A 25,921-nucleotide genomic window follows, 5' to 3' on the forward strand; every position below is an offset into this window, starting at 1 on the left:
CTTTTTAACTGCAGCAACTATAATATATGCCATGGGAGCAGATCCTTATATAAAAACAAGATCAACCAGGTCGCCTGCCCACCCTCCCATGTCTGGGTGAAACAGCTGGGCTTGGAGGCGTTGATAACTGTCTCCCAAGATCCAGCAGCATGGACGCTTGCACCAGACTTGCCCTCCCATGTGGTCATTCGTTCCCCATTACTGGGCATAGAGTCTGGGATTGTTTTCCTTCACCACCTCCCTGGCATCAGACTTGCACTCCCATGGATGTTGTCATGTATTAGCTCTAGAACTACTGCAGGTCCCACCTGGCAGAGTTGCTGTGTCTTCCTGCGTCTGTTAAAAGACCACTGAGAGCCTGAGGTCACCGGAGATCACCAACTGCGTATATAAAGTTTAAACCAGATAATGATGTGCACTTGCTACACTCTGTTCCTTCAGTTCACTTGCATAATTTTTTAAAATTAAAAACTGTCTGAAATTTGGCGGGTGTGGTGTGGCTTAAAAACAAAACAAAACGCGTACGCAAATGGCGGCGGCTATGGCCGCAGCCATTTGTGTTCCTTATTTTTGGCCGTCTTAGTCTACATAAATATTTACATAGACTAAGATGGCGAAAATAAGGGGAATGCAAATAGCATAGCGGACGCTATTTGCGTTCCCCCTTATTTTCGCCGTCTTAGTCTACATAAATATTTACGTAGACTAAGACGGACAAAAATAAGGAACGCAAATAGCGGCGGCTGTAGCCGCCGCCATTTGCGTACGTGCATTTTTTTGTTTTTGTTTTTAAGCCAGACGTGATAGGCTACGTAAGTCTTTACGTAGCCTATCACGGCTGACTACAGGGATGCAAATGGCGGCGGCTACAGCCGCCACCATTTGCATCCCTGCTAGCCAGCGGCCGGATGTCCGGCTGCTGGCAGAGCCGGCTGGCGGCTCCACGGAATCCCCGCAGAGCGGAGCTGGCCAGCCAGGATTCCGGGGGGAGGGACGGAGCGCCTCCCCCCCCAGCGGAACCCGGCAGAGCCAGGTAAGGGGAGTTTCGTACATCCCTAGTTACAGCTCTTTGCTTTGAGAGTTTTTGTGGGGGGGGGGGAATCAAATTTCACCTGCACTTAGCACAACAACTACTAGGCCAAAATGCGTGAAATTTGGCATGTGGACACCCCTCCATGGGGGCTGAGAGTTCCCCAAATGTCATATATGTATCATGAAAACCAAAGAAGTTGTGGCTGGTTGTGTTTTCCCATGCAAGTCAATGGGAAAATGTCAAAAACAAGTGATTTGGACGTCTGAATTTCACTTTGGATTCGGAGCAGATTTGAAGCAGATGGGGTCCGATGCAGTCCAAAGCCAAGTGGGGCTGCTGTGGAAGGTCCAAATCAGCATTCAAAGTGAAGCAAAGGGTCCATGCACAGCCCTAATTATTATAATTTTCATCATCATCATTTCTTAGATGCCTTTCTCATGAAAAAGAACCAAGGTGACTTACAACAAAATAATTAAACATACAAAAATATAAAATAGCTAAAGACAATTTCCATTAAAAATACCATATATAATAAAACAACAATTAAAACACCAGTATGGACCATAAACAAAACAACTGATGCATAAAAACCCAAACATGGGCAGTACAAAATACTGAACTACCTTAGAGGGTTGTTTTTAAAGAGAATGGAGGGAGGGAAATGCCAAAGTTGTTGAGTGCACTCAAGGGTTTGGTGTCTGGTCCAACTCTCCCCTCCCTAGGTGGTTTTGGCAGGCCACATTTTCTCCCATCCCCAGCACTCTTGCATTTGCAATGGATAGACAGGATTATCCCTCCATTGCTTGCAAGGGTGACTGAGACAATGTTTGTGATGTGCTTTGACAGTTCTGAATGGCTGCCGAGTCAGGAGCCTAGAAATCGCCAATGCCTCTTGCAAGGAAGGCTTCCCATGCTCCAGGCTCTCAAGCAGGGACGTTTCACCAAATTTGATTCTGCCCCGTTCTCCCCTTAACTCATCTAGGTCTGGATGGCCAAGCAAGTTCGTAGTGATGTGGATCAGTCGCCTCTGTGGACTCATTTGCAGGGCTGTTTTGTGGTGAGAAGAGCTGCATGCGGTAGGGCAGGCGCTGCGGTGGATGTGATTCGGTTCTTCCTCCAGACATGGAGCGCTTCATATTTTCTCTGGCTCACACCAGGGGTGCCGCATTCTCCCAGGCTCCTCCGTTTGTCGTGAGCAGCATTTGGATGTACAGACATTTTCTTTACTTGAAAGCTTGGATGGGGAAGTTGGTGGATCTCAGCAAGCGGCCTGGGCTTGTTTTCAGAAAACCTGCAATGCTTTCCATCCAAACAAGGATACAGCCGCTCATGCCTGCTGACCTTGGCGACGTCTCCCTTTCCAAGCCAATTGTCCATTTTGATAGCAAAGGGGGTGAAGTGTTCTGAGCTTCCTTCTCTGCAGACATCCGAAATAATTAGAAGGGTGGAATAGTAAAAAGATGGAGGGGGAAAATCAATTTTAGAAAAAAGGGCCTTCTTCTCCGGGCAGGGTTTGGATGACCTGACTCCTTTGTTCTAGAAAACATGGAGTCATTGCTAGCTTTGCAATATTTAGTACAGACCCTGAGCTCCCTTGGCTGTTAAACATAGTTTCTGATTAAATTATATTCCTGACATGTGACAATTTAGAAGAAACTGGTTGCGTTAAGCAGCTTTATTAATATTGTAGTAATGTGATTAGGGGGAAATCGTGGTCATTTAGACTGAAAGGGCTTGTAATTTACGGCCTTGGCTAGAGAAGAGGCTCTTGACCAAAATAGCATTTCTGCAACTGTGGCCATGCCCGTTCACTGACATAACAGAACAAGTGAATTTGGACTAGGGAGATGTGGAAATTCTGGTTAATTTGCGTGATTATTAGTACTATTTAGTCTGCTGACATCTGGCTCTCATGTTAGAAATCTCAGAGGAGCTTCAAGAGGCTTCCAGCATCCGGGTGCTGATCCTGTTCAGACCGACTGATTTTCAGCCATGCTATGGCAGCGTGGCGATGAGGCCCCCGAGCCACTCCATACACTGTGATCAGCACTCATGCAGAAGAGCTCAAGAGCAGCACTGCTGGGTCCAGTATAGGAGGGTCCACCTAATTCAGCATCCAGTGTGCCACAGTGGCTCTAGGCAGCTCATGAGAGAAGGGCCTCAGGGCAATGTTCGTCCCCTGCTTTGGTCCCCAGCAGCTAGTGCTCAGGGGGCCCTGAAAATGGAGGCTTCATGAGAATAAGAACCATTAGGGCTATGCCGTGGATCACATTAAGGACTGCATCAGCAGGGTCTGGGTCCTCAATGCCCCATCCTCAGAGGATGAAGCTTCTGAGTTAATGGATCAGGAAAAGGGTCCTGTTACAGAAGAGTGTCATGAGGTCCCCACATCCTTAAGACCTTATCCTCCAGGAAGACCCCAGGGACCAGCTGCCCATGTCCAGATGAGGTCGCGTTGCCACCCTTGGAATCTTAGGACCATAGCTATGAAGATACCACCATGCTGCAGTTGGCCCCTGGTCTGAAGAAGGCCTCTGTCAATAGGGAGGTGGAACTAACCAGCCTTAAGGCAGCCAAAATAATACATAAGACTCAGTCAGAATGGCTTCTAGCCCCACTCTGAGCTCTTTGTGGTGCTTCTCTGTTCCTGTCTCTCTGGTAACCTGACTCCTGCCTGGTTGAAATCCATTGAACCTGACTTGCCCCAAATCCTCAGTGTGAACCAGACCTCCTAGTGCCCAGTGGAAGGCCTTTGCTAGGCCGACACTGCAAATGGGCTGGCTGGCTGAAAAAGAACATGCCTCTCCCTTTTCACGGGGACAGTTTCCAGCCAACTGTCCAAACACAGCACTGTAGATGGGATCCCAGAGTTTTGCTCCGAAGTCTGTCCTTCATGGTACCACTCACTGTTATGTCCAAATCAGGAACTGTGGTTAGTTGTAACTATAATTTATCCAAGCAGGCCAGGATCATAAACTATGGTTTGAAGTTGGCTTGTTTGCACAAACTATAGTTAAAACCTAGCACAGTTCGTCCCAGTTCAGACCTGATTACAAACTGTGATTAGTTGGAAAAGGAAGCTGTGCTGGAGGAATAAAGAGAAGGGGCACATGCAAGAGCCTGTGGCTCATTCAACTAGCACAAAGCCATAGTTAACCAAACAGGGATGGGTGAACATGCAGTGGTTGAACTCACTGAGGTTCTCTGCATTTTTCCTTGAAGCTTGTTTCACCTCGTTTGTGTTCCCAAGCGCAAACATCTTTCTCCCCCCACGAAAGCGTGAAAATGTGGATTTTGGTGCAAGTGCACAGTTTTGAACACAAGTTTAGGAAATGGTGAAAATTTCCCGAGAATTGCATCCCCGATCACATTCATGTTTGGGGTTACAAACGGGACCTTTTTACATAATTTGAAAACAGGAGAAAAATTTTCATTAATACCTAGTCCTCAGTGCCCAGACGGAATACAAATTCCCTGGCCTGGTTCAGACACAATCTCTCGACCTCTTAACGACAGACAGGAGATGGGGATGGTGTTGCAGAATCATGGATTCCAACCCCACTTCTACCTGCAAAGTTACATGTGAATTTTGCACATGATCACTTATATGTCCATTCAGCTCATATCAGTTAAAAATGCGGACCAAATGAAATCCTTGCCGATCCCAACGCTACAAGGGTATCTGTTTAGTGTTATGCATTGAAGCAGACACCATGATACATAACGATGGTGAAAGCCACACATGGAAGGCACATGCTGATGGCTGTGGCACATCATTAGGAGATTTGGAATGTAACATCTACACCCTGCCTTTGAGGTGCAATGAATCTACATGACGGTAGCGACATCTCTAGCTTTCATTTCAGAAGCCCATTTAATGTAAAAAAAATTAAATGAATGGGCAAAGTAAAGTTAAGCATTTCAGGAACTGGGATAGAAGGACCATGTTTTCTGAAATGCCCGATGCCGTTGACAGTTGTGGTGATAAATAGAAGACGAGGAGATAGACATCTCAAATTTCCTACGCACCCAGGACAAACAATCCCTCTGCTTTGAAATTGCTCTTTGTGTCCTTCCCCCAGGCTCCAAATAAGGCACCCGGCGAGATGAGCAGTTTTTAAATGCCACAGAGCCATAAAAGAGAGGAAATTTAAAGTTATCATCTAAAGCTTGTCCTTAAAATATTTGGCGGCATCTCAATAATGAAAGCTACTGGATAGTGAATGCACAAGGAACACACACCAGTGTCTTGTTATTGCACATTGGCTGTGATGAGAGGGCAAATGAAGCCTTCATGGTTAAAGACAGTGTACATCCGATTGTTGGGGGCAAATTATGGGATGGCTTCTACCTTGTCACTTAGATTGTGGGTCAAAACAAACATTACTTTAGGTCCATATCTAGCAGCTGTCTTTTTTTCATTTTTACTGTAGAGTGGGGCCCTGATCTGACAAGGGATTAGGGGGCCTTTTATGATCCGGATGGGGCTCCCAACTCAGATCTCCCAAGGAAAAAGACATAGCTCCTAGATATGATTTGGGGTTCCTCTCTCTCTCTCTCTCTCTCTCTCTCTCTTTATTTAAAGCGCTCAGACTTGGCCATTGCCCTGGTTGTATTTGCAACTTGATACTGCAAAGTGCAAGAAAGAAACAAAGATCTCAGTATTAATGATTTTATATGTGTGCTATATCCGCACTGTCACCCAAACTAGTTTTAAACTTTTTCAGTTCTCATGGCATCCCCTTGCCACCCTACCTGGTGAATCTTTTGGAATTGTTTTCTAAGAAGATTGCAGGGTACTCTTACCTATTGATGTAGATGTTAATAATACTTGTATAAAACCCGATATTATACCTTACCTATTGATGTAGATATTTATACGTTACCTATTCATGTAGATTTTATTTATTTATTTATTTATTTATTTCTATACCGCCCAATAGCCGAAGCTCTCTGGGCGGTTCACAAAAACTAAAACCAAACAACACACAATAAAACAATTTAAAATATATAGAACATTAAAACCAAATATTAATAATAGTTGTATAATACCTGGTATAACAAAACCTCTAATGGCTTACATGGCAAAGTATTAAAAATCACAATTAAAAATTTAAATTAATAAACAATTACAGCTACAAGAAAAACAAAACAATGATTAAAAACAACACTAGAAAACAAGAGCAACTTTTACAGTTTGCGGGTTTTCTAAAAAGGATTTGCTCATCCCCCCACCCCCACTCCCATGTTTTTTTAGACAATTTATCCAAAAATAGCATACGTCATAGAAGTACACCTAGGGAAGAAACCCCGGGGGGGGGGGGTCAGAAGAATAGGTGCAGGGGTTTTATGTGTGGTTCTTTTAACGTTTATTTGGGGGTAACTAAAAAAGGATTCACCCCACCTCTGTGGGTATGTGGGCAGTTTCTAAGCATACATTGTATAGATGTGTCCCTAAGTAAGTAACCTGTAACATTTTGAAAGGATAGGTGCAGGGGTTAGGAAACTATGATGAATGAAAAACAGGTGTGTGTGTGTGATATTTTCTGCTCAACTGACAGCAGTGAAATCACAGATCAGTTCTTCCCTCCTTCCTCTGCTATTATATGTTCCCTTGAGCTTTTGGGTTGTTGGCAGGCAGCATCTTTAGCAGGGAGGGCAAAAGAAATGCGTATACAAAAAAAGGATGCATGTGAAACATGCCTATAAGGCATGCCTGCACTAGGAAAATGTACATAAAACTGCTTTCCTTGTTGGGGGGAAAAAGCATACATATAAGGAACTTGTAGAAAGAGTGTGTGCATTCAGAAAAATATGCACAGAAATACATACAAATTTCTGTGCAGAAAAACAGGCTTGCAATCTGATGCAGAGCTGGGTTGGGATGAGGTTGGTGGTGGAATCCTGAGGACCTTGACAAGATGGAGCACGACAGATTCACCCATCACTGGTTGTGACAGATGTTCTGGGATGCTAATGTGGTGTTTCCAGAGTAGACCTGACAACTGGGTATATTGCAGCTCCGCTCCCCCTGCACCTAAATTCCGTGTACTTCCTTCTTCAGGGGACATGTTTATTTTTATTTATTATTGCATTTATATCCCGCCTTTATTCCTCTCGCAAGGAACCCAAGGCGGCTTTACACAATCCTCCTCCATTTTATCCTCACAACAACAACCCTGTGAGGTAGGTTGAGCTGAGAGTCTGTGACTGGCCCAAAGTCACCCAGTGAGCTTCCATGGCCAAGTGGGGACTAGAACCCAGATTTCCCGGCTCCCAGTCCGTCACTCTCGCCACTACACTACACTGGCTCTCCTCTCTCCTCTCCTCTCAGGGAGACTCACTGCTGGCTTCCTGTCTCTCCTCTCTCCTCTCCTCTCAGTTTGCCTTTCACTGCTGGCATCCAGTGAGAATGCTTCGCTTCGCTTAGCTCCTCTTCGCTTCTCCCGATGTGTATATGGGTGTGAGCAGACACCTGGGCAGCATGGGCGAGAATGAGCAGGAGCTGGCACTGAGCACCACCATCACCCGGGCAGGGCTGCATAGGTGTCACGGGCTCCGCAGTAGGAACGCTTCTCGATGCGGGAGGACAGCGAAGGGTCCTTGGGAGGCGCTGACTGAAGGCCTAGCCAGGTGGCAGGGGCAGTGCTGCAGCCTCGACTGGAGCCCAACCTCAGAGCGCCTTCTGCCAGGCCTGTGGTGGAATCGGAGTGCTCGCGGCGCGGGAGCCTGCTTTGAGACACCCCCGCCCGCCCCCGCCCCCGGCCGCTCTTCGTCAGTGGAGCAACCGGGGGAGGCGGTGTGTGACCATGGCAGGATAGGGATCTTCCTTTTGAGTCAGAAGGATCTGGCCACTTTCATTTCTGCACCTAAATAGTGGATTGTGAAAGGGGCTTGTGACGGGGGTGATCCCCCTATGAGCCAGCCTTACCCACTGCATGGCATAACATTTCTTCATCCCTCCCTGCCATATTTTAAGCTAATGGCACATTTGTGTTCCTTCAAGGGACCCGAGGGTAATAATTGGAGATAATTTTCGCTTCTGATAACGCGCTGCTGGCACTTGCCATTTGCATATTGTCCGGCGTCCTCTTTTGTACTTCGGCTCTTGCCCCTGAAGGGACACAGTTAAATTACTTGGTTCACCTCCTTCCCTTTTGGACCTGGAGTTGATGAATGTCTTCTGCCGTGATCTTGTAAAGCAAAGCTGGTCTCTTTCTTGGCCTGTCTTCAAGGTGATTAATGAACCATTCCAGGTGTGTGGGGGGGTGTTCTCCAGCCTCCCCCTTTTTATTAACTGTACATTAGGGAGAAAGAGCATTTAATATTCAATGATAAACAATTTAATAATTCAATAGGCAGAATGAGTCAATAACGTATAGACCATTTTGTCCAGGCACGTGACAGTGACAGAGGAGGCTACAGCATTTGAGTCTTCTTAGCTCAGAAGAAATAGACAGCTGAGGGAAATGATGCCAGCGCCACCATGTTTGGCAGGGACGACACCGGGCCCCTCCCTCAGTGGGTCTACTCTCACACCGCCATGGTCACCAGCTGCTCTTGCTCCTCCTCCTCCTCCTCATGAAGATGATGATGATGCAGGGAATGCTGATCAAATTTGCAGATGACACAAAACTGGGCGGGATAGCTAATACCCTGGAAGACAGAAACAAAATTCAAAGTGATCTGGACAGACTGCAGCACTGGGCAGAAAACAACAGAATGACATTTAATAGGGATAGATGCCAAGTTCTGCACCTAGGAAAAAGAAACCAAAGGCACAGTTCAAGATGGGGGATACGTGGCTCAACCACACTACAAGCGAGAAGGATCTTGGAATTGTTGTCGATCACAAGCTGAATGTGAGCCAACAATGTGATGTGGCTGCAAAAAAGGCAAATGCTCTTTGGGGCTGCATTAATAGAAGCATAGCTTCCAAATCCCGGGAAGTACTAGTTCCCCTCTACTCAGCACTGGTTCGGCCTCACCTGGAGTACTGTGTCCAGTTCTGGGCACCACACTTGAAGAAGGATGCAGACAAACTGGAGAGGGTTCAGAGGAGGGCAACAAAGATGATCAGGGGACTGGAAACAAAGCCCTGTGAGGAGAGACTGAAAGAACTGGGCATGTTTAGCCTTGAGAGGAGAAGACTGAGGGGAGATAGAATAGCGCCCTTCAAGTACTTGAAAGGTTGTCACAGAGAGGAAGGCCAGCATCTCTTCTTGATCATGCCAGAGTGCAGGACACGGAATAATGGGCTCAAGTGACAGGAAGCCAGATTCCGGCTGAACGTCAGGAAAAACTTCCTGACTGTCAGAGCAATACGAAAATGGAACCAATTCCCTAGGGAGGTGGTGGGCTCTCCCACGCTGGAGGCCTTCAAGACGAGGCTGGACAGCCACCTGTCAGGGATGCTCTGACTTGGATCCTGCATCGAGCAGGGGGTTGGACTCGATGGCCTTGTAGGCCCCTTCCAGCCCTGCTATTCTATGATTCTATGATGATGATGATGATGGTTTATTACATTTCTGTACCGCCCAATAGCCAAAGCTCTCTGGGTGGTTTACAAAGATTAAAAACATTAAAAATACAGTATACAGTGGTTAAAAACCATTTACATTAAAAACACACGAACAGACCTTCTGGTCCTGTTATCAATCTGGCCACTGCACTTTGCATGAGCTGCAGCTTCTGAGCCATCTTCAAAGGCAGCCCCACGTAGAGTGCATTGTTGTTGTTCAGTCGTTCAGTCGTGTCCGACTCTCCGTGACCCCCTGGACCATAGCACGCCAGGCCTTCCTGTCCTGCGCTCTCTCCCGGAGCGTGCTCAAGAGTGCATTGCAGTAATCTAAATTGGAATAGATTACCAGAAAATAGACAACTGAAGCCAGGCTATCCCTGTCCAGATAGGGGCGTAGCTGGGCCACCAACCGAAGCTGGTAGAAGGCACTCCATGCTACTGTGGCCACCTGAGCCTCAAGTGGCAAAGATGGCTCCAGGAGAACCCCCAAGCTATGAACCTGCTCCTTCAGGGGGGGTGCAACCCCATCCAGAACAGGTTGAGCATCCTCCATCCGGTCAGAAGAACCACCCACTGACAGCATCTCAGTCTTGCCTGGATTGAGTTTCAGTTTATTAGCCCTCATCCAGTCCATTGTCGCAGCCAAGCACCGACTGAGCACATTCACAGCCTCACCTGACGAAGATGAATAGGAGAAATAGAGCTGCGTGTCATCAGCATACTGAGGAGAAGGCACTCCAAAACTCTGGATGACCACACTCAATGGTTTAAGGTAGATGTTGAATAGCATGGGCAACAAAACTGACTCTGTGTAAGGGAACCCCTTACTGGAGAATCCATTGGGCCAAGCAGTGTTCCATGAGCACTTCTGGAGCCAACCCTCCAAGTAGGAGCAAAACCACTGCGATGCAGCGCCCCTCACTCCCAGCTCAGACAATCGTCCCAGAAGGATGCCACGGTCGATGGCATCAAAAGCCACGAAGAGCTCAAGGAGAATCAACAAGGTCACACACCCCTGTCACTCTCATAGAATCATAGAATGGTAGGGATGGAAGGGGCCTAGAAGGTAATCGAGCCCAACCCCCTGCTGAATGCAGGAATCCAAGTCAGAGCATCCCTGACAGATGGTGGTCCAGCCTCGTCTTGAATGCCTCCAGTGTGGGAGAGCCCACCGCCTCCCAAGGGAATGGGTTCCATTGTCGTATTGCTCTAACAGGCAGAAAGTTTCTCCTGATGTTCAGCCAGAATTGGGCTTCCTGTCACTTGAGCCCATGATTCCGTGTCCTGCACTCTGGGATGATGGGGAAGAGATCCTAGCCTTCCTCTCTGGGACAACCTTTCAAGTACTTGAAGAGCGCTATCCTATCTCCCCTCAGTCTTCTCTTCTCAAGGCTACACATGCCCAGTTCTTTCAGTCTCTCCTCATAGGGCTTTGTTTCCAGTCCCCTGATCATCTTTGTTGCCCTCCTCTGAACCCTCTCCAGTTTGTCTGCATCCTTCTTCAAGTGTGGTGCCCAGAACTGGACACAGTACTCCAGATGAGGCTGAACCAGTGCTGAGTAGAGGGGAACTAGTACTTCCCGGGATTTGGAAGCTATGCTTCTATTAATGCAGCCCCAAAGAGCATTTGCCTTTTTTGCAGCCACATCACATTGTTGGCTCATATTCAGCTTGTGATCTACCACAATTCCAAGATCCTTCTCGCTTGTAGTGTGGTTGAGCCACGTATCCCCCATCTTGTAACTGTGCCTTTGGTTTCTTTTTCCTAGGTGCAGAACTTGGCATTTGTCCCTATTAAATGCCATTCTGTTGTTTTCTGCCCAGCGCTCCAGTCTATCCAGATCACTTTGAATTTTGTTTCTGTCTTCCAAAGTATTAGCTATCCCGCCCAATTTTGTGTCATCTGCAAATGTGATCAGCATTCCCTGCACCTCCTCCTTCAAGTCATTAATAAAAATGTTGATGAGCACTGGGCCCAGGACTGAGCCCTGCGGTACCCCACTCGTTACCTCTCCCGACATTGGTCATCATACAGGGCGACCAAGACTGTTTCTGTGCCAAAAGCTGGCCTGAACCCCAACTGAAATGGATCTAGATAATCAGTCTCATCCAGGAGTGTCTGGAGCTGGTTGGCAACCACCCGTCCAAGAACCTTGCCCAGGAAAGGAACATTTGCCACTGGCCTAAAATTATTAAGATTTGCCAGGTCCAGGGAGGGTTTCCTCAGGAGTGGTCTCACCACCGCCTCTTTGAGATGGCCCAGGACCACTCCCTCTCACAAGGAGGCATTAATCACCTCTCTGGTCCAGCCATCGGTTCCTTCCCCGCCAGTTTTTATAAGCCAAGAGGGGCCAGGATCCAATACAGAAGTGGTTGCATGAACCTGTCCAAACATCTTGTCAGCATTCTCATGCTGTACCAACTGAAACTCATCCAGGACAACAGGAGAAGGCTGTGCTTTGGACACCTCACCAGATTCACTTGTGATAACACTGGAGTCTAAGTCCTGATGGATGCAAGAGGTTTTATCCTGGAAATGCCTAGCAAATGCATTACAGTGGGCCTCAGAGGGGTCTACAGTGTCCTTAGGACCAGCATGTGATAGCCCTCAGATGACTCTGAAAAGGTGGCAGATAGAAGATTCAATAGAGGCAGCAAGATGATGTTTTTTTGCCACCCTCAATGCCCCTGAATATACTTTACCATAGGTACATACCAGCGTTCAACTGCATCCCCTGGGAGTTCTTCTTCATCTGTACTCAAGCTGTCTCCTATTTTGATTCATCGCTCTCTGCTCTGGGGTATACCATGGAGTAGTATGAGCTCTACTCAGGAGAGGGCGCTCAGGAGCAATCGTCTCCGTTGCCCAGGTCATTTTTGCATTCCACAGATCAACCAAGATTTTGACAGGACAGCCTGCCATGTCAGCTGGAACCCTCCCCACAGCCCTCTTTCCCATCATTGCTGCCACTTGCTTGCTTGAGAGGCAGAGAGTCAGGGAGCAAGCAGGCTGTGGCATCCCCTGCTCCTTCTTCTCACCACTACCGCTGTCTGAGCCAGAGCAAGAGGCAGGTGAACAGGCAGGTTGCAAAGATGAAGAGAAGAAGCAAGTCCGGGGGGCTCTTGCCAATGGGCCCCTGCTGGGCTTTGGGCCCTCGGCAGTTGCCTGGCCACACCTACCCTAGGGTTGTGCTGTGCTGGGAATTCCGCTCCGTTTAAGGCTGCTGGGATTCCACAGCATTTCTGTTCCGGTTAGCAGTGGCAGGCTGTACTGGATTTTCCTTTTCCCAATTCCAGAAATATTTTGCCCGGGGGTGGGGTGGGGGGTGTCTGCCATTCGCACAAAAAAATTATTTGGGGATCTTGAAATTTGCACAAATGGTGCAATTTTTTTAATGTTCTATTGGTGATCTTGCGCAAGTGTGCACAATTGTAAGATCACCTGCCTGCTATGCATCCTTCCTACACAATCCTTAGTTTAGCCTACCAAACTATATTCCATACTTGTCAAAGAACTTGTCAATTTCACTGGCACTTCCCCAGCCAAGCAGGGTGGTGGTGGTGGTGGTGGTGGGGGGGGAATTGACAAGTTCTTTGACAAGTATGGAATATGGTTCTGCTGGGCTGAATGAAGTAGTGTCTGGCGAGTATGAAACTGACAAAGATATTGACAAGAGGGGAATATGCCTCTGCGGGGCTACACAGCAGATGTCAAGATTAGGCCCAGACTCCCTGCACTGCCTGTGGAAGAGGACTCAGAGCCTGATGATGATGAGCCAGGTGAGGGGGAGGAGCCCGAGCCTGAAGGCACTCCAGGAGACAGAGGCAGGGAGGACTCTTCCCAGGAGCAGGCGAATCAGTTGGATCCAAGCCCAGACATTTCTCCTTCTTGTGGGAACCCAGCAACCCACAGAGGGGGAGGAAGTGAGTGTAGCAGATGCACAAATCAGATGTAAAGTCCAGAGGGAGGAGCAGCATAGGGAAGTAAGGCGTTCTATCAGGTTGGCCCATCACAGGAGGTCTCTAGGGGAAGATCTTCCCTGAGGGAGAATGTGATGTGGCTGCAAAAAAGGCAAATGCTCTTTTGGACTGCATTCATAGAAGCACAGCTTCCAAATCCCTGGAAGTACTAGTTCCCCTCTACTCAGCACTAGTTAGGCCTCATATGGAGTACTGTGTCCAGTTCTGGGCACCACATTTTAAGAACAAGCTGGACAAGCTGGAGAGGGTTCAGAGGAGGGCAACAAAGATGATCAGGGGATTGGAAACAAAGCCCTATGAAGAGAGACTGAAAGAACTGGGCCTGTTTAGCCTTGAGAAGAGAAGACTGAGGGGAGATAGGATAGCACACTTCAAGCACTTGAATGTTTGTCACAGAGAGGAAGGCCAGGATCTCTTCTCGATCATCCCGGAGTGCAGGACATGGAATAATGGGCTCAAGTGACAGGAAGCCAGATTCCAGCTGAACATCAGGGAAAATTTCCTGACTGTCAGAGCAATACGACAATGAAACCAATGACCTAGGGAGGGGGCTGGACTCAAGGGTCTTATAGGCCCCTTCCAACCCTACTATTCTATGATTCTATGAGGGCTGGACTGGGAAAGGCTTTCAGGTGCTGTGCTGTAGACTTGCAACAACTTTCTCTTCTACTGGCGTGCATCCCCCAAAGGCATCCTTAAACAAGGTCTTTAGTGTTGTGTCAGCTTAATCAGGGGTCTTAGCACTGGTTGTCAGAAGACGACAAGGACTGTAACTTGAATTGTTGATGGACTGATTGCTTCCCATAATAAAGCCTATTCACTTGGAGATCAACTTCTTTGTTTGACTACCCACACGTTGGGAGGGCTCAAAACCTGACAGCAAACAGGTGGACTTGCGATCATGTGCACTTGTGCAAGATCACCAATAATTCTTTTTTTAAAAAATTACACCATTTGTACAACCCCCCTGCCCCAAATTGGGCAAATTGCCACCATCAAAAATACACCACAGAATCTGCGTATTCCGCTACAGATCAAGTCTGTCAGGGATGAGTCCCAGCCCTTTCAGGTGTCTGACAGCTCAGATTCTGAATCAGAGTTGGAACAGTTAGATCAGAGCCCTGGGGGAAGGACCCTCCCTAGAGTGCCTAGATGCTGGGAGAGATTCCTCCAAAGGCCTTGACAAACAGATGGCCCAGGCTCAGTCCCTGCCCCCTCCACCGTAACTCAAATTTCGGAGGAGGAGGCGGAGGCGGAGGAAAAAGAGAGGCATGATTTGAGAGACACTAGGGTGCATCCCAAAGCTAAGTGGGAAAAGTTAGGGGCAAGGCTCAAACGCTCTGCCTGCATAGCCACTCTTGGAAGCCAACGTAGGAGGGAGCCAACCTAAGGTAGAGGCATCACTGCAAAGCAAGCTTGGCCATGAGGTTCATACCCAGACTGCCGGCAACTTCTCTACCCTCTGATTCATCTCCTCTGCTTAGAGATTGTTGATTAGTTGTTTAGGGCCTGGGGCAGTCTGAGAGTTTCCTTGAAACTGCATTTGTAGAGAGGCTAGGCTCTAGCAAAATAAAGTTGTAGTAGCCTGAAGCTTTGTCTATTGTGGTGTTGATTGCAAAGGGAAAGGATGATCCATTTCTGACAAAGTCAACACCAGGGGAGGAAATGGAATGAAATCCACAGAGTCAAACGGGAAAAATCTGGTGAGTTTTCTTCCCTAAAACAGAGTTCTCATGCATCCCTAGCCTACCCTTGACACTGGCCCTGGAGAGAGACAGGAGGGAGAAATTGATACCACCATGAATGCTTAGAACTGGTGCTGCATCTATGCTCTGCACCCTGCATTCCTCTCTGCCTGTCTTTCAGATGCCCTTGGAGAATTTCTGGCACTCATTGCAGAACTGGCACATGCAGAACTTGCCACCGTTCTGCATTTGTGTACGTTGATCAAATCACAGAACAAAAAAGGGATCTTGATATGATCCTGTGGCTGCACCAGGATCCACTTTTGCCCAGTGTTTCAAACAGTGCACACAAATGCCCATGCACACTGGCAACTTGTGTGTGGGGGGGGAGATTAAAACTTCAGCAAGCTCTGCATACACAGTGCCACTCAGTAAACAAGATCAAGTAATATGCAAACCCCAAAGCCAGGGAGAAATTCACATGGGGTGAGTTTTAGAAGTACCCTTAAGGATAACCCTAGAATGCTGGGTAACCTACTAAAATTGATTGGCAGCTGACAGACCATAGGAAGTATTTTTATTCACACTGGCACACATTGGAGCCACTGGCTTAGATGGGTTTAAGAAAGGATTAGACAAAGAAGGAAGGTCTACTCAAAAAAGGCTATTCACCATTGTTGCTAAGTAGCGCCTCCACATTCAGTGGCAGTGTATCTCCATAATAGCTGGCTGCTATTCTGGAGGATGAGGCTATCAATGGCTTCTAGTTCTCATCGGTATATGCTACCCCCAGCATCGGAAGCAGTATGCCTGTGTACAACAGTTACTGGGGAACATGAGCAGAAGGATGTTCTTGCAGTCATGTCTTGCTTGTGGGCCTCCCATTGGGGCATCTGGCTGGCCACTGTGGGAACAGATGATGGACAAGGTCGGCCTTTGTTCTGGTCCAGAATGACTCTCTTACGTTTTTGCTGGAGATAAAAACTGGGCTAGATGGAGCCGCTTGTTTCTAAGCCGCAGTAGGGGCTTTCCTTGGGTTCTTACTTAGGCAACAACATACTGAGCAAAAACACAACTTGGAAATCTGGACTTTCTCAATATTTCCCCAAATTTTGAGTGTCTGATATAAATTTGATGGGGAAAATCCCCAGCGAAATGTTTAGCCCTTTTCAGGCCAACCCTGTCCGTGTGATTGGCTTTGAGGTGTGGGGAGGGGGGTTGCCATGGAATTTTCTGCAACTGAGCCCTTGTTTGGAGGATTTCTGTCCGAGGTTGATCTGCTCAACCTTGCCTTCGCCATCAATTTATTACCCCTGGCCATGTTTGTGTTTGAGAGAGATAAGCAGGGCGGAAGACGTATTTTCTTACCCTCCCGTTTTCTCTTTCTTTTTCTCCCCTCTTTCAGCTAGAGAGAAATTGGTAGGAAGAATTAATATCAAGTTGAATTTGACCCTCATTTGTTATGACGATATCTAAGAACTGGGCATTTTTTCCCCCAGGCATTACACTGACTTCAAGGACTGTTATTGAAACTGGAAGTAGTATCAGTAGCTATAATCAGCTTCCTTAAATAATAACAAAAACCACACACCCAATGATAATGACAAGGGAAAAGGGCATTTGGTCAAAGCACGTTTGTTGTGTATTACCAGAAAACAGCACCTGTCACAAGCCTGGAATGGGTGTTCCTGGAGTACATATACTTATTTAGTGAGCACCCAGAGCAGCAGAATCTCCTGAAGAGATGGGAAAGGAATGTCCCTTGCCTGCAGTAGAGAGGCCAAGAAGAGACAGATGCAACTCTCAAGGACAGCTGCTGGCCAAGCAAATCATGTTCTGAAGGCCCAAGTAAAGAAGAGGCCCTTGGCCTTTTAATTTTCCCCATCCACCTTTTTGTCAACCTTACTATGAGTGGAGCTCACCTTGAAATTCAAAGGAACGCTGTGAAAGGCTCCTTTAAGGGCGAGATTAAAAACTCTTCTGGCAAGGATGTCCAATGGCCAATCTAAACAGAAACACCTTGTGAAGCAATTCGGGCAAAATCCACATTTTCACAGAATCGAATTAGCTCTTTCCATGGTAGATGCAGTGTTGTATTCCTCCGCTTTTGCGGTATACACGGGAACTGAAGCCGCATTCATTGGGGTGGGGTGGGCGAGTCCCGCCGCAAGTAGAAATGAGCGCCAGCCATTGTGTAGGTTTGGGGCAGCCCATGAGTGGAGGCTTGCTCCTCCTCCCTCGCACATTCAGCAAAGTGCAGTGGAGGACTTGCTTATGAGTAGACGTTCATGACAAACCCCACATACACACACATTTCTGAGGCGGGCAGGCAAGCAGGCAGATGCCGCCCAGAGACTGAGAAGAATGAGCGGAGTGCAAGAGGCGCAAAGAGCGAGGCGCCTGCGAGAAGGGAGAGCGACGGGCACGTTGCCTTTGGTGTATGTTAACTGCCCAAGCCACAGGCTCCCCCCTCCCCCGCCCAAACAAACACGGGCTCAATGAAGTGCTTCTGAGTACATGTTCATGAAAATCATCTGCCCTGGCAGTCACCCTGTCTTAGCTGCGCAGCTTTGAATCCACAGGCATCCACTGTTTCTCAGCTGTGCTCCTTCGTAGCTGCACAGTTTCAAAACAGCAGGGCTGGCAAAGTGGAACTGAAGGCAGTGAGTTACTTCCAGGTAGGCATGTTTACCCCTCTGCTCTCCCCCTGCCCCACACTACTTTCCCTTCTGCCAATCAGCGCTGCTTCCACCAGCCAGGTCACACAGGTCACATGGGCTCCTGAACAGCACTGAAGCCGCTGTGACAGGAAAATCCGACACAAAATGAGCTTGAAAAAACCCTGGATTTAGGGCAAGAAACACTGGGCGAGCTATGTAGAGTAGTGTGTGTCATCTGACGCTATCGATTTGGGAGTGAAGTAGAACCAGAGTGAAAGCCCCATGTAGATGGGGCCCAAGCAGTAATTACCCGTCTGTTAAAAAATAAGATGCACCAAGTTCTCTCTGAGACTTAACCTCGAAACTTGTGTGAGCCGCCTTCTCGTACGCTGCCAGTGTAGCCTTTGCCCCAATAGCAGCTCTCACACACTACTGACACCGCAGGGCTCTGGCCGAATTGTGCAGACCTCAGCCAAAATCACACGGGTGTAGTATCGCGCTGTTAACATGGCTATTTTTGTTTGAAGGCTTCTTTCCCCTTGGCTGGAATCTCGATGGGAAACATCGCACTGGATTTGGGAGGTCCAGACAGCTTTCTCTGTGCCAGTGATAACAAAGGGGACTGGATGGGGAGAAGGAATGAGAGTTGGGTAGCAGTTGTAATAGTAAATTGAAATCAGGGACTTGGTTGGTACGTGAGACTGCAGAAGAAGAGATGATAAGGACATTTGATTGTGTTTATCAGGGACTCAATAGGGAGTATGGTGTCTACGCACGTTATAAAGACTTTTAGTGTACCTTGTATTTTGCAACTGTTGCCTTACGAGAATGGAAGGCTTGCTGCAACTGCAAGCCTGCTTGTTGAACTGTCTTTTCAGACTCAAAGCCTCTAGTTCTGCTTATACCATCTGATGAAGTGGGTTGTAACTACAAAAGCTCATGCTAATAAAATATTGGAACCACTAAAACAGTTAGTCTACATGAAGCTGTAATAGTGGAATACACGTCTTATTGTTGTTAATTCCATCCACTTACGTGGCACTTCTGTAGAGCGTCAAGCAAAGCTCAGGCCTAAGCAGGGAGGGGAGGCGGCATCTTTGCTTGCACTCCGTAGAGGCAGGCGAAGGACTGGATGGGGTGCCAGCTAGCTAGGGGACAGCTGGTCTGCACCCGTGTGCAGCCCTTCACAGAGCCTCTTCCTCTCTGCGGACACGCCCTTCCGAGCTCCCAACTGGCAACAGGGCAAGATTAGCGCATTGCCATTCAGGGCTCCACAGGGATGTTTGTGTTCATGTTGTGGCACTGGTGGAGGGAAGGGGGACTTTCCCACCCGCTCTGCTCACTGAGGCATTCTGGGAGCAGGCACCTTTTCTTATTCCGGTCACAATCTTTGTAAACCGTCCAGAGAGCTTCAGCTATTGGGTGGTATAGAAATGTAATCAACGAATGAAAAATGAACAGCAGGGTCCCTGCTTGCTGGAAAAGAGAAAAGCGGCATTAGAGGAAAACGCGAAGCACTGGAGACCTCTGAAGCCAAACCAATCTCGTAAGGCTGTCCAGCTTGAAGGGACCCTGCAAGGTAGGTTGCCCTTTGGGCCCTGATGACCTCGTCCACCTCAGTGCTGAGTGGTACAGGGCTGACGTTGCTGGAACAGCTGCCTGGGCACAGCATACAAGTGTGCAGGAAGGGGAGGGAAGTTCACAGATTGGTGCTAGCAGTGAGGGGCAGAAATTGGTACTATTCGTGAAGGGGAAGGAAAGGCACTGTTCCTGAAGGGCAGAGATTGGTGCTATTCGTGATCGGATGCTTGGAGCCAGGATGAAGTCGCCTGGTGAAGAGGAGCTGTGGGCATTGTGTTCCAGGCCCTCGCCTTGGTATCAAGGTGCCACGCTGAAGGAGATGGAGTTTTAAGGAGGTGTTGTAGATCAATACATTAATTGAGTCAAAATCCATAAGAACAGTTTTAATCCATTAAAAATTTTCTGTAGAAGAAATATGAGCCAAAGGAATCAACCAGTCAACTCAAAGTTGCCTTGGAAACGAGCATTCTTGCCCTGACTTCACGACAAGACAGCAGGGACTGGGCCATGCAAAACTCTTGCTGGAGTGCTGTGATGGAAAAAGCCATTACCTGTGATGGTATCCCACCCCCTCACTCGCAGATGTTAACTGCTAGGAAGGCTCATGCGAGAGGAGACATTCCCTGAGACAATTGGGAGCCAGGACAATTAGGTTTTGGGAGTGCTACAGAAACCTACAAAACCTATTGGACCAAAGGCCATGGTAGCAGCACGAGTGTGTGCCTGATAGACAACAGTGTCTTGCGCGTGCGGCTTTCAGTTCTCAGGAAAGGCCTGTCTCTGGGCACAGAGAGAGGTTTAAAAAAAGTCTGGGGCTCAATGTGTGTTCATGTGTGGGGTGGGGGTGGGGGTGGCCTTCCTTTCACCCTTGGCTTCCTTGCTTCACTTCTTCAACTTCAAGAGATTTACGTGCTCAAATGCCGCCAACTCCGGCTTTTTCCCCAGAAGTTGTTTATTGCCGCGACTGCTGCTAATGTTGTTGTATTTCTTTCTGTTCTTGGTGTTCCAAAGCCAAATTACTGTGACTAATGTACTTCTATAAATTTTTGCAACCATCTCCATGGCTGCTGCCTGAGAATGATGCACGGTCTCTTCTTAAGGAATTCTGGTTGTTGATGCCCCCCCCCCCTCAAATGTTGCACAAGACTGGCATTTCCATTACCTCAATTTACCATATGGGAAAGCAATTGGGTGGGGCGGAGGGGGTGGGGGGAGAAATATAACTATGTACTGAATGGACAGTGACAGCTGTTCATTGGACAAATGGCTGCTCCATACCTATTGTCGGTCAAGGATGCGAAAAAGTGCATTTCTGAGGCAAAAAGATGTCCAGACACTTTTGTGGGTGGATGAAGACAAAGCAGAACAGAAGTGTGAAAACTGCGATTGCAGCTGTAATGCTGACCTGTGTGTGTGTAGTGAATCCTTTCTAATATTCAGGGAGAAAGCAATGCCTTTTGTTTCTGTTTTATCTCATTGCTTTGCCCATTTGCTCCAAACCTGCTTTTTATCTAATTGAACACAATGGGTTAAAAGATGGGGCCCACACTTCCTTTCAGAAGGGAGGAGAATTTGTGTGGGCATAAAACCCGTCTGTCTCTCCCCTCCCTCCAGTTCACTCCATTTCATAGACAAGTTGCTGCCATCCTGTGCAAAATACAGAATTAGGCTGTAACATTCCGGATGCTATCCTATCAGACTGCAGGTGCATGGAGTGGTCATGTTTTTGAATGCTCCCCCAGGTAAATAATGGTGCCAGCAAGCAGATGAGGAATAAAGGTTTTGCACAGGTGAGGCAATGAGGCTTTTATTCTGCAATCGCCCTCCCTCAAACATGAAATGTTGCAGGGTGTCCAGACAAGGCCATTTTGTAACCCTTGTGTTTTGCCATTGCTTCTTCCAACTTTTTTTCTTAACAGATAAAAAAGTACCTTAGGGGAAAGACGGAATTGGGACACCATCCCTTTGTATTGCTCGTGCTGGGTGCCCTCCGCCTGGAACCAGCCCTGGTAGTAATGCTTCTGAAGTTCAAGGAGGAGGCTCAGTGTGCAAACTCCCCCACTCAAAAACGCACACCCCATTTCAAAGCAGCGGCCGGGGCCACGGAGCCTTGACCTGAAATGAGGTTTGCCAACAGCCACAGCTTTCCCCTGTCCAGCCGCCACCCCACGCACACACACTTGACAGCAAAAAAGCCTCTTACTTTTGCAAAGGGGGAGGGGGAAGAGCTTGCAGACAGGCAGGTGCCCGTCTGACCACACTGAAAAGGCTGCTCCTTAACAGGCTTTGCAAAGGTAAGGCAATGGGGGCGCTGGGCTCCAAAGTCAGTGGGCCGGTGAATCCCCTCTGGGTTTCAGTCAGAACGGGTCAGAACTCTAAAGGAGCTCTCCAGGGTGCGAGAAAGTGTGCAGGTGTGTAGGGGTGGGGGGAGACGTGCAGGGGAGGAAGGGAATGTAGAATGCCCATTTGGATTTTCCAAGTCTTCCTTTTAAATACTCCAACACGCCCCCTCCCCCACAACACTTGAGGTTTTTTGAACATTGCGAGGGACACTCAAAGACCCCACGTGATACTTCGGAAGAGCTGATATCTATAACGATGCATCTGATGCGTCACCGAGTAATTCTATCAGGCAGGCCTGTTTTGGTATCTGCATACTGCAGGTTGGGGGCAGAGGACTGAGGCTCAGAGGGAGCAGCGTGCCTAAGGCCACCAGGTGTGCCCACTGCTGTTCTGAGATTTGATTTTTGCTCATAGCTCATGCTCTTAACAACCATGCTACGCTGGTGTTGTGCGCTGCCTACTCCGAATCTGAACCAGCTCCCACTCTTAGCGGTTGCAGTGCGGCAACTTTTATGGGAAGCCTTCACTCATTATGCACAATGTTCCCAAGTAGGTCTTTGCAGGATGGAAAACACAAATCATCAAGCAGGGGCAAGGAATCCTGGGTGGCCAATTATTTTTAGCCACATGGAGGATGTTGCTTTTCCCTAGTGCCTCTCTCATTGGTCCTCAGTCACGCCTTCTCTTCTAGGGCTGATTCAGAGGTACCTGATCATCACATGATCTCTTTTCATCTGACGACTGGCTGCTGAACAATGAACAGCCCCGCTGATAAGCACTGTGCTCTTAGAAATGTGAGATTATATGGCAGTTCTGTCTGGGAGGCTGGATCAATGGGGCTCACATGTTCCCACATTCAGGTCATCCGCGTGGAGTTCAGTTCCCACATGATGGGTGCGTATGTGCGAACCAGTCTATAGTTTTGCTCAGTGTCATTGAGCATCCTCCTCCTGTTTTTCAGGCCTCAGAATGGCTCTATGATCCTATACAATAGGAAGAAGGTGAAATACAGGAAAGATGGATATTGCTGGAAAAAGCGGAAAGACGGGAAGACCACCCGAGAAGACCACATGAAGCTGAAGGTGCAAGGAGTGGAGGTAGGTGGTGATCTAAGTCCTGAAAAGGGGTGTTTTGTGGAGGGGGCGCTGTGCCATGCCTCGCCTGGCCAGTTTGGCTTACCCAGCAGGATTCTTGCTTGCTGTGTGTCCCTTAAAAATCTCTCTGCTCCAGATCTTTGTGACGGGTTGTCTTCATGTGTTTTTGAGTCCCTCTGAGTGTAGCCTCACTGTGTTCTTCGGTTGTTTCTTTGTGGGGAAACTAGAGAGTTGTGTCGGTGTGGGATTAAGAGAGCATCCGGGTGTTTCTTTGCTACTTGTGGAGCTAACGGAACCATATTTTGGGACTGGTCCTTGTTGTGCAGTACAGAGCTGAGATGGCTGAGCAGCCTGGAGGGCAGGTGCCTCTGTGGTTTTCCTTGCTCAGCTTTTTTAAGTTCTCTAGCTTCAGCAAAGGAGGTCTAAATGTTGCTCATGTGTCCAGGAGGACGCGGCGTGTGCAGGGTGGTTGGGTGGGGAGAATCGCCACAGTCATATTTTTTTTACGGAAGTCTTTTGAAAGCTGTTTTAGGAATGGCAGTTTCTATCCATATATTTTGTGGTTGTTGTGAACTCGGAAATGGAAGGAGGGAGTCACTTGCAAAGGCAGATTTGTGTGTCCAAATGAACTTCGAGCCAGTCTGCGTTTGGCTTCAAAAATAACTGTTTGAGAAAAGCAAGAACGTTTTTTTTAAACGCAGATTTATTCAGATGTAAGGAGCACATAGAAAGTACCCTTAATGTTATGAACGTTTATTTTTGCTGCATATTATTCTCTTTTAACAAGGAACAGTATCTTCATTTTGATTGACTCTTGCATTTTAAAGTTTCAGTTCCTGCTGCATTAATTCAGTTTTGACATTAAACAAAAACCAACTTCTTCAATGAAAAATAAAGTAACAAACACTCTCGAACGCATGTCAGTTGATTTTTGGTGACTCGATGCCTTCCAGTGTTTGTCATCCCCATTAAAATCTGAAAATGCTTTTCAGGATAATATGGAGCTGTAATGACCATTAGCCATTCAAGACCTGCTTTTTCTCACTCCATACTTAATAATTAAACTGCCTCTAGAGATATCCATGGGAACGCTGCGTGTGCAGTTGGACTCTGGAATTCAAACTCATCCCCCCCCCCCCCCGATGCCACGAGTGTCTGCAGCATCTCTGTTTTGCTGGGTTCAAAGGGGCAGCCCTTGGCTTGGGGAGGGCCACTAAGCAATTAGGTGCTATGTGGTGGTGCTGATTGTGGGGTGAGAGAAATTACATCGACTCCAGTGACCTCTATCAGCTCAAGGGTGTCTCTGGTGGATCTCTTGTGGATCTTTGCCTGGGGAAGTTCAAGTCCTGTTTCTGTAGTGAATGTATTTGTTTTGCCTTCCTTTTCTACATTGGTGATGAAAATGCTTTGGCACTCCAAATTGGATCGGGTGGGTTTTCTCCACCAGAGGCAGAACTTTTGATTCCTGTGTCTTTCTCTCTAATGGCAATGCAGCACAGTGACAAACAATGAGAAACTGTTGTAGAAATCCTTCCCCCTGGCTCCATCTCCCTTGCAATTCACTTCGCTCCAGCAGCCATTAGCGCACAGAGTATCCCAGAAAACCTCCTTGCCGCAAACTTCCAGCTCCCTGCCAAGACTCTGGGCATGGATTAGGATGCTTGTGAATATTGATAGCTGTTGGATGTTACTTGCTGGTTCTTTCTGGCATGGGGCAAGACAGCGGTTGTTCCATTAATGCTGCAGATACAATGAACAAGCAGTTCTCTGCAGAGAAGAGGGGCGGCCCTCCAGGAGTTGTAGCTGTGGGGCAAGGTGGAAAGGTCAATGTTTGTAACCTAACTATAACCCTTTGTTAAGGGCTCCATTGTTGCTTCATCTCATGGGGGGGCATGTCTCACTTGCTGTTTTGCACTCAGGGAGGGATACTGTGCATGCCCTGTGTCACCTCTGTGTGGTACAGGCATGATTAATCCACTGCTTTTCTCAAGGCCTGACAACATATTGCAGGTGTGCTGGTCCAATGTGCCTCCCCAGCAGTGTTTGGTAAAAGAAATGAGCTACGATCTCATCCTATGCAGCCTCCCTGTCAGTTCATTGGCTGCCACTTGCGTGGGGCAACTCTGAACTTGATGCCATTGCAACACATGACTCTCTTACCAAGCATGGCTGGGGAGGAGTTTTGGGTGCACATAGGCATGGCGGAGAAATCCGCCACGGTCCCTAAAGAATCCGGCTCCCCAGAGTCCATGGCAGAACAGACTGCTCCCCCCTGCCACCCCGCAAAGTCCGGTAGGGATGGACCTACGTGGCGCCGTCCGTCCGGGTCCATCTGCTGCTGTTGGCAGCCTTCCACTGCCAGGCTGCAGATGCAAATAGCGTCTGGCGTAGCAGGTGCCATTTGCAGACGCAAATGGTGTCCACTACACCGGATGCCATTTGTGTGGCAGCGGCCGGACGTCCAACTGTGGACGGGCTTGGCCAGCAGCTCTGTGGACTTGCCGTGGAGCGGAGCCAGCCAGGAAGGATTCCGAGAGGAGGGACGGATCGCCTCCCCCCCACAGTGGATGCCCCGGACTGGACGGGTGAGTGGGGTTCATATACCCCTAGGTGCACATGGGTTGGGGAATCCCCAGTTAGGCCCTGTGAAAAACACACACACACACACACTCACTCCCCATCTCCTTCAAACCATCAGTTCTGTGCATGCAGTTGGGGGAACCCAGGGCTTGTCTACATGGGAGGTTTTCTCTGCTGCTGCTGCTGTGGCTTAAAGTCGTTAGGGACACATGACGTCGTGGGCACCCTGCAGCCACCCCGGAGTTTACCTGTGGGGAAGCCGCATTTTTGCAGATGTTGTCTTTCTTCGGCTCAGCTGTTGTGTGCCCATCCCTCTGTTTTAAATTTGGTATGATTGGGGAGTTCCTATGGGTTTGTCTTTCACCTGGCTGTGCCCTTCATAACCTAGGTAACTAAAGTATCTTGCCTGCCCTTCCAGTACATCAAAGCCCTAGAGCATTCCT

General features: G+C 48.1%; 1 protein-coding gene across 1 annotated transcript in view; it reads left to right on the forward strand.

Annotated features, from left to right (window-relative positions):
- LOC146335488 (uncharacterized) overlaps positions 1-25,921 on the forward strand; it is a 591,997-nt gene that overhangs the window by 116,633 nt on the left and 449,443 nt on the right. The window contains exon 7 of the mRNA XM_084821686.1: positions 22,766-22,901. Coding sequence (XP_084677812.1) covers positions 22,766-22,901 — 136 coding nt within the window. The remainder of the gene's footprint in view (positions 1-22,765; positions 22,902-25,921) is intronic.

Source organism: Heloderma suspectum, chromosome 15 (genome assembly GCF_057233095.1).
Source record: "Heloderma suspectum isolate Gila_16-S chromosome 15, 16-S_ref, whole genome shotgun sequence".
NCBI lineage: Eukaryota > Metazoa > Chordata > Lepidosauria > Squamata > Helodermatidae > Heloderma > Heloderma suspectum.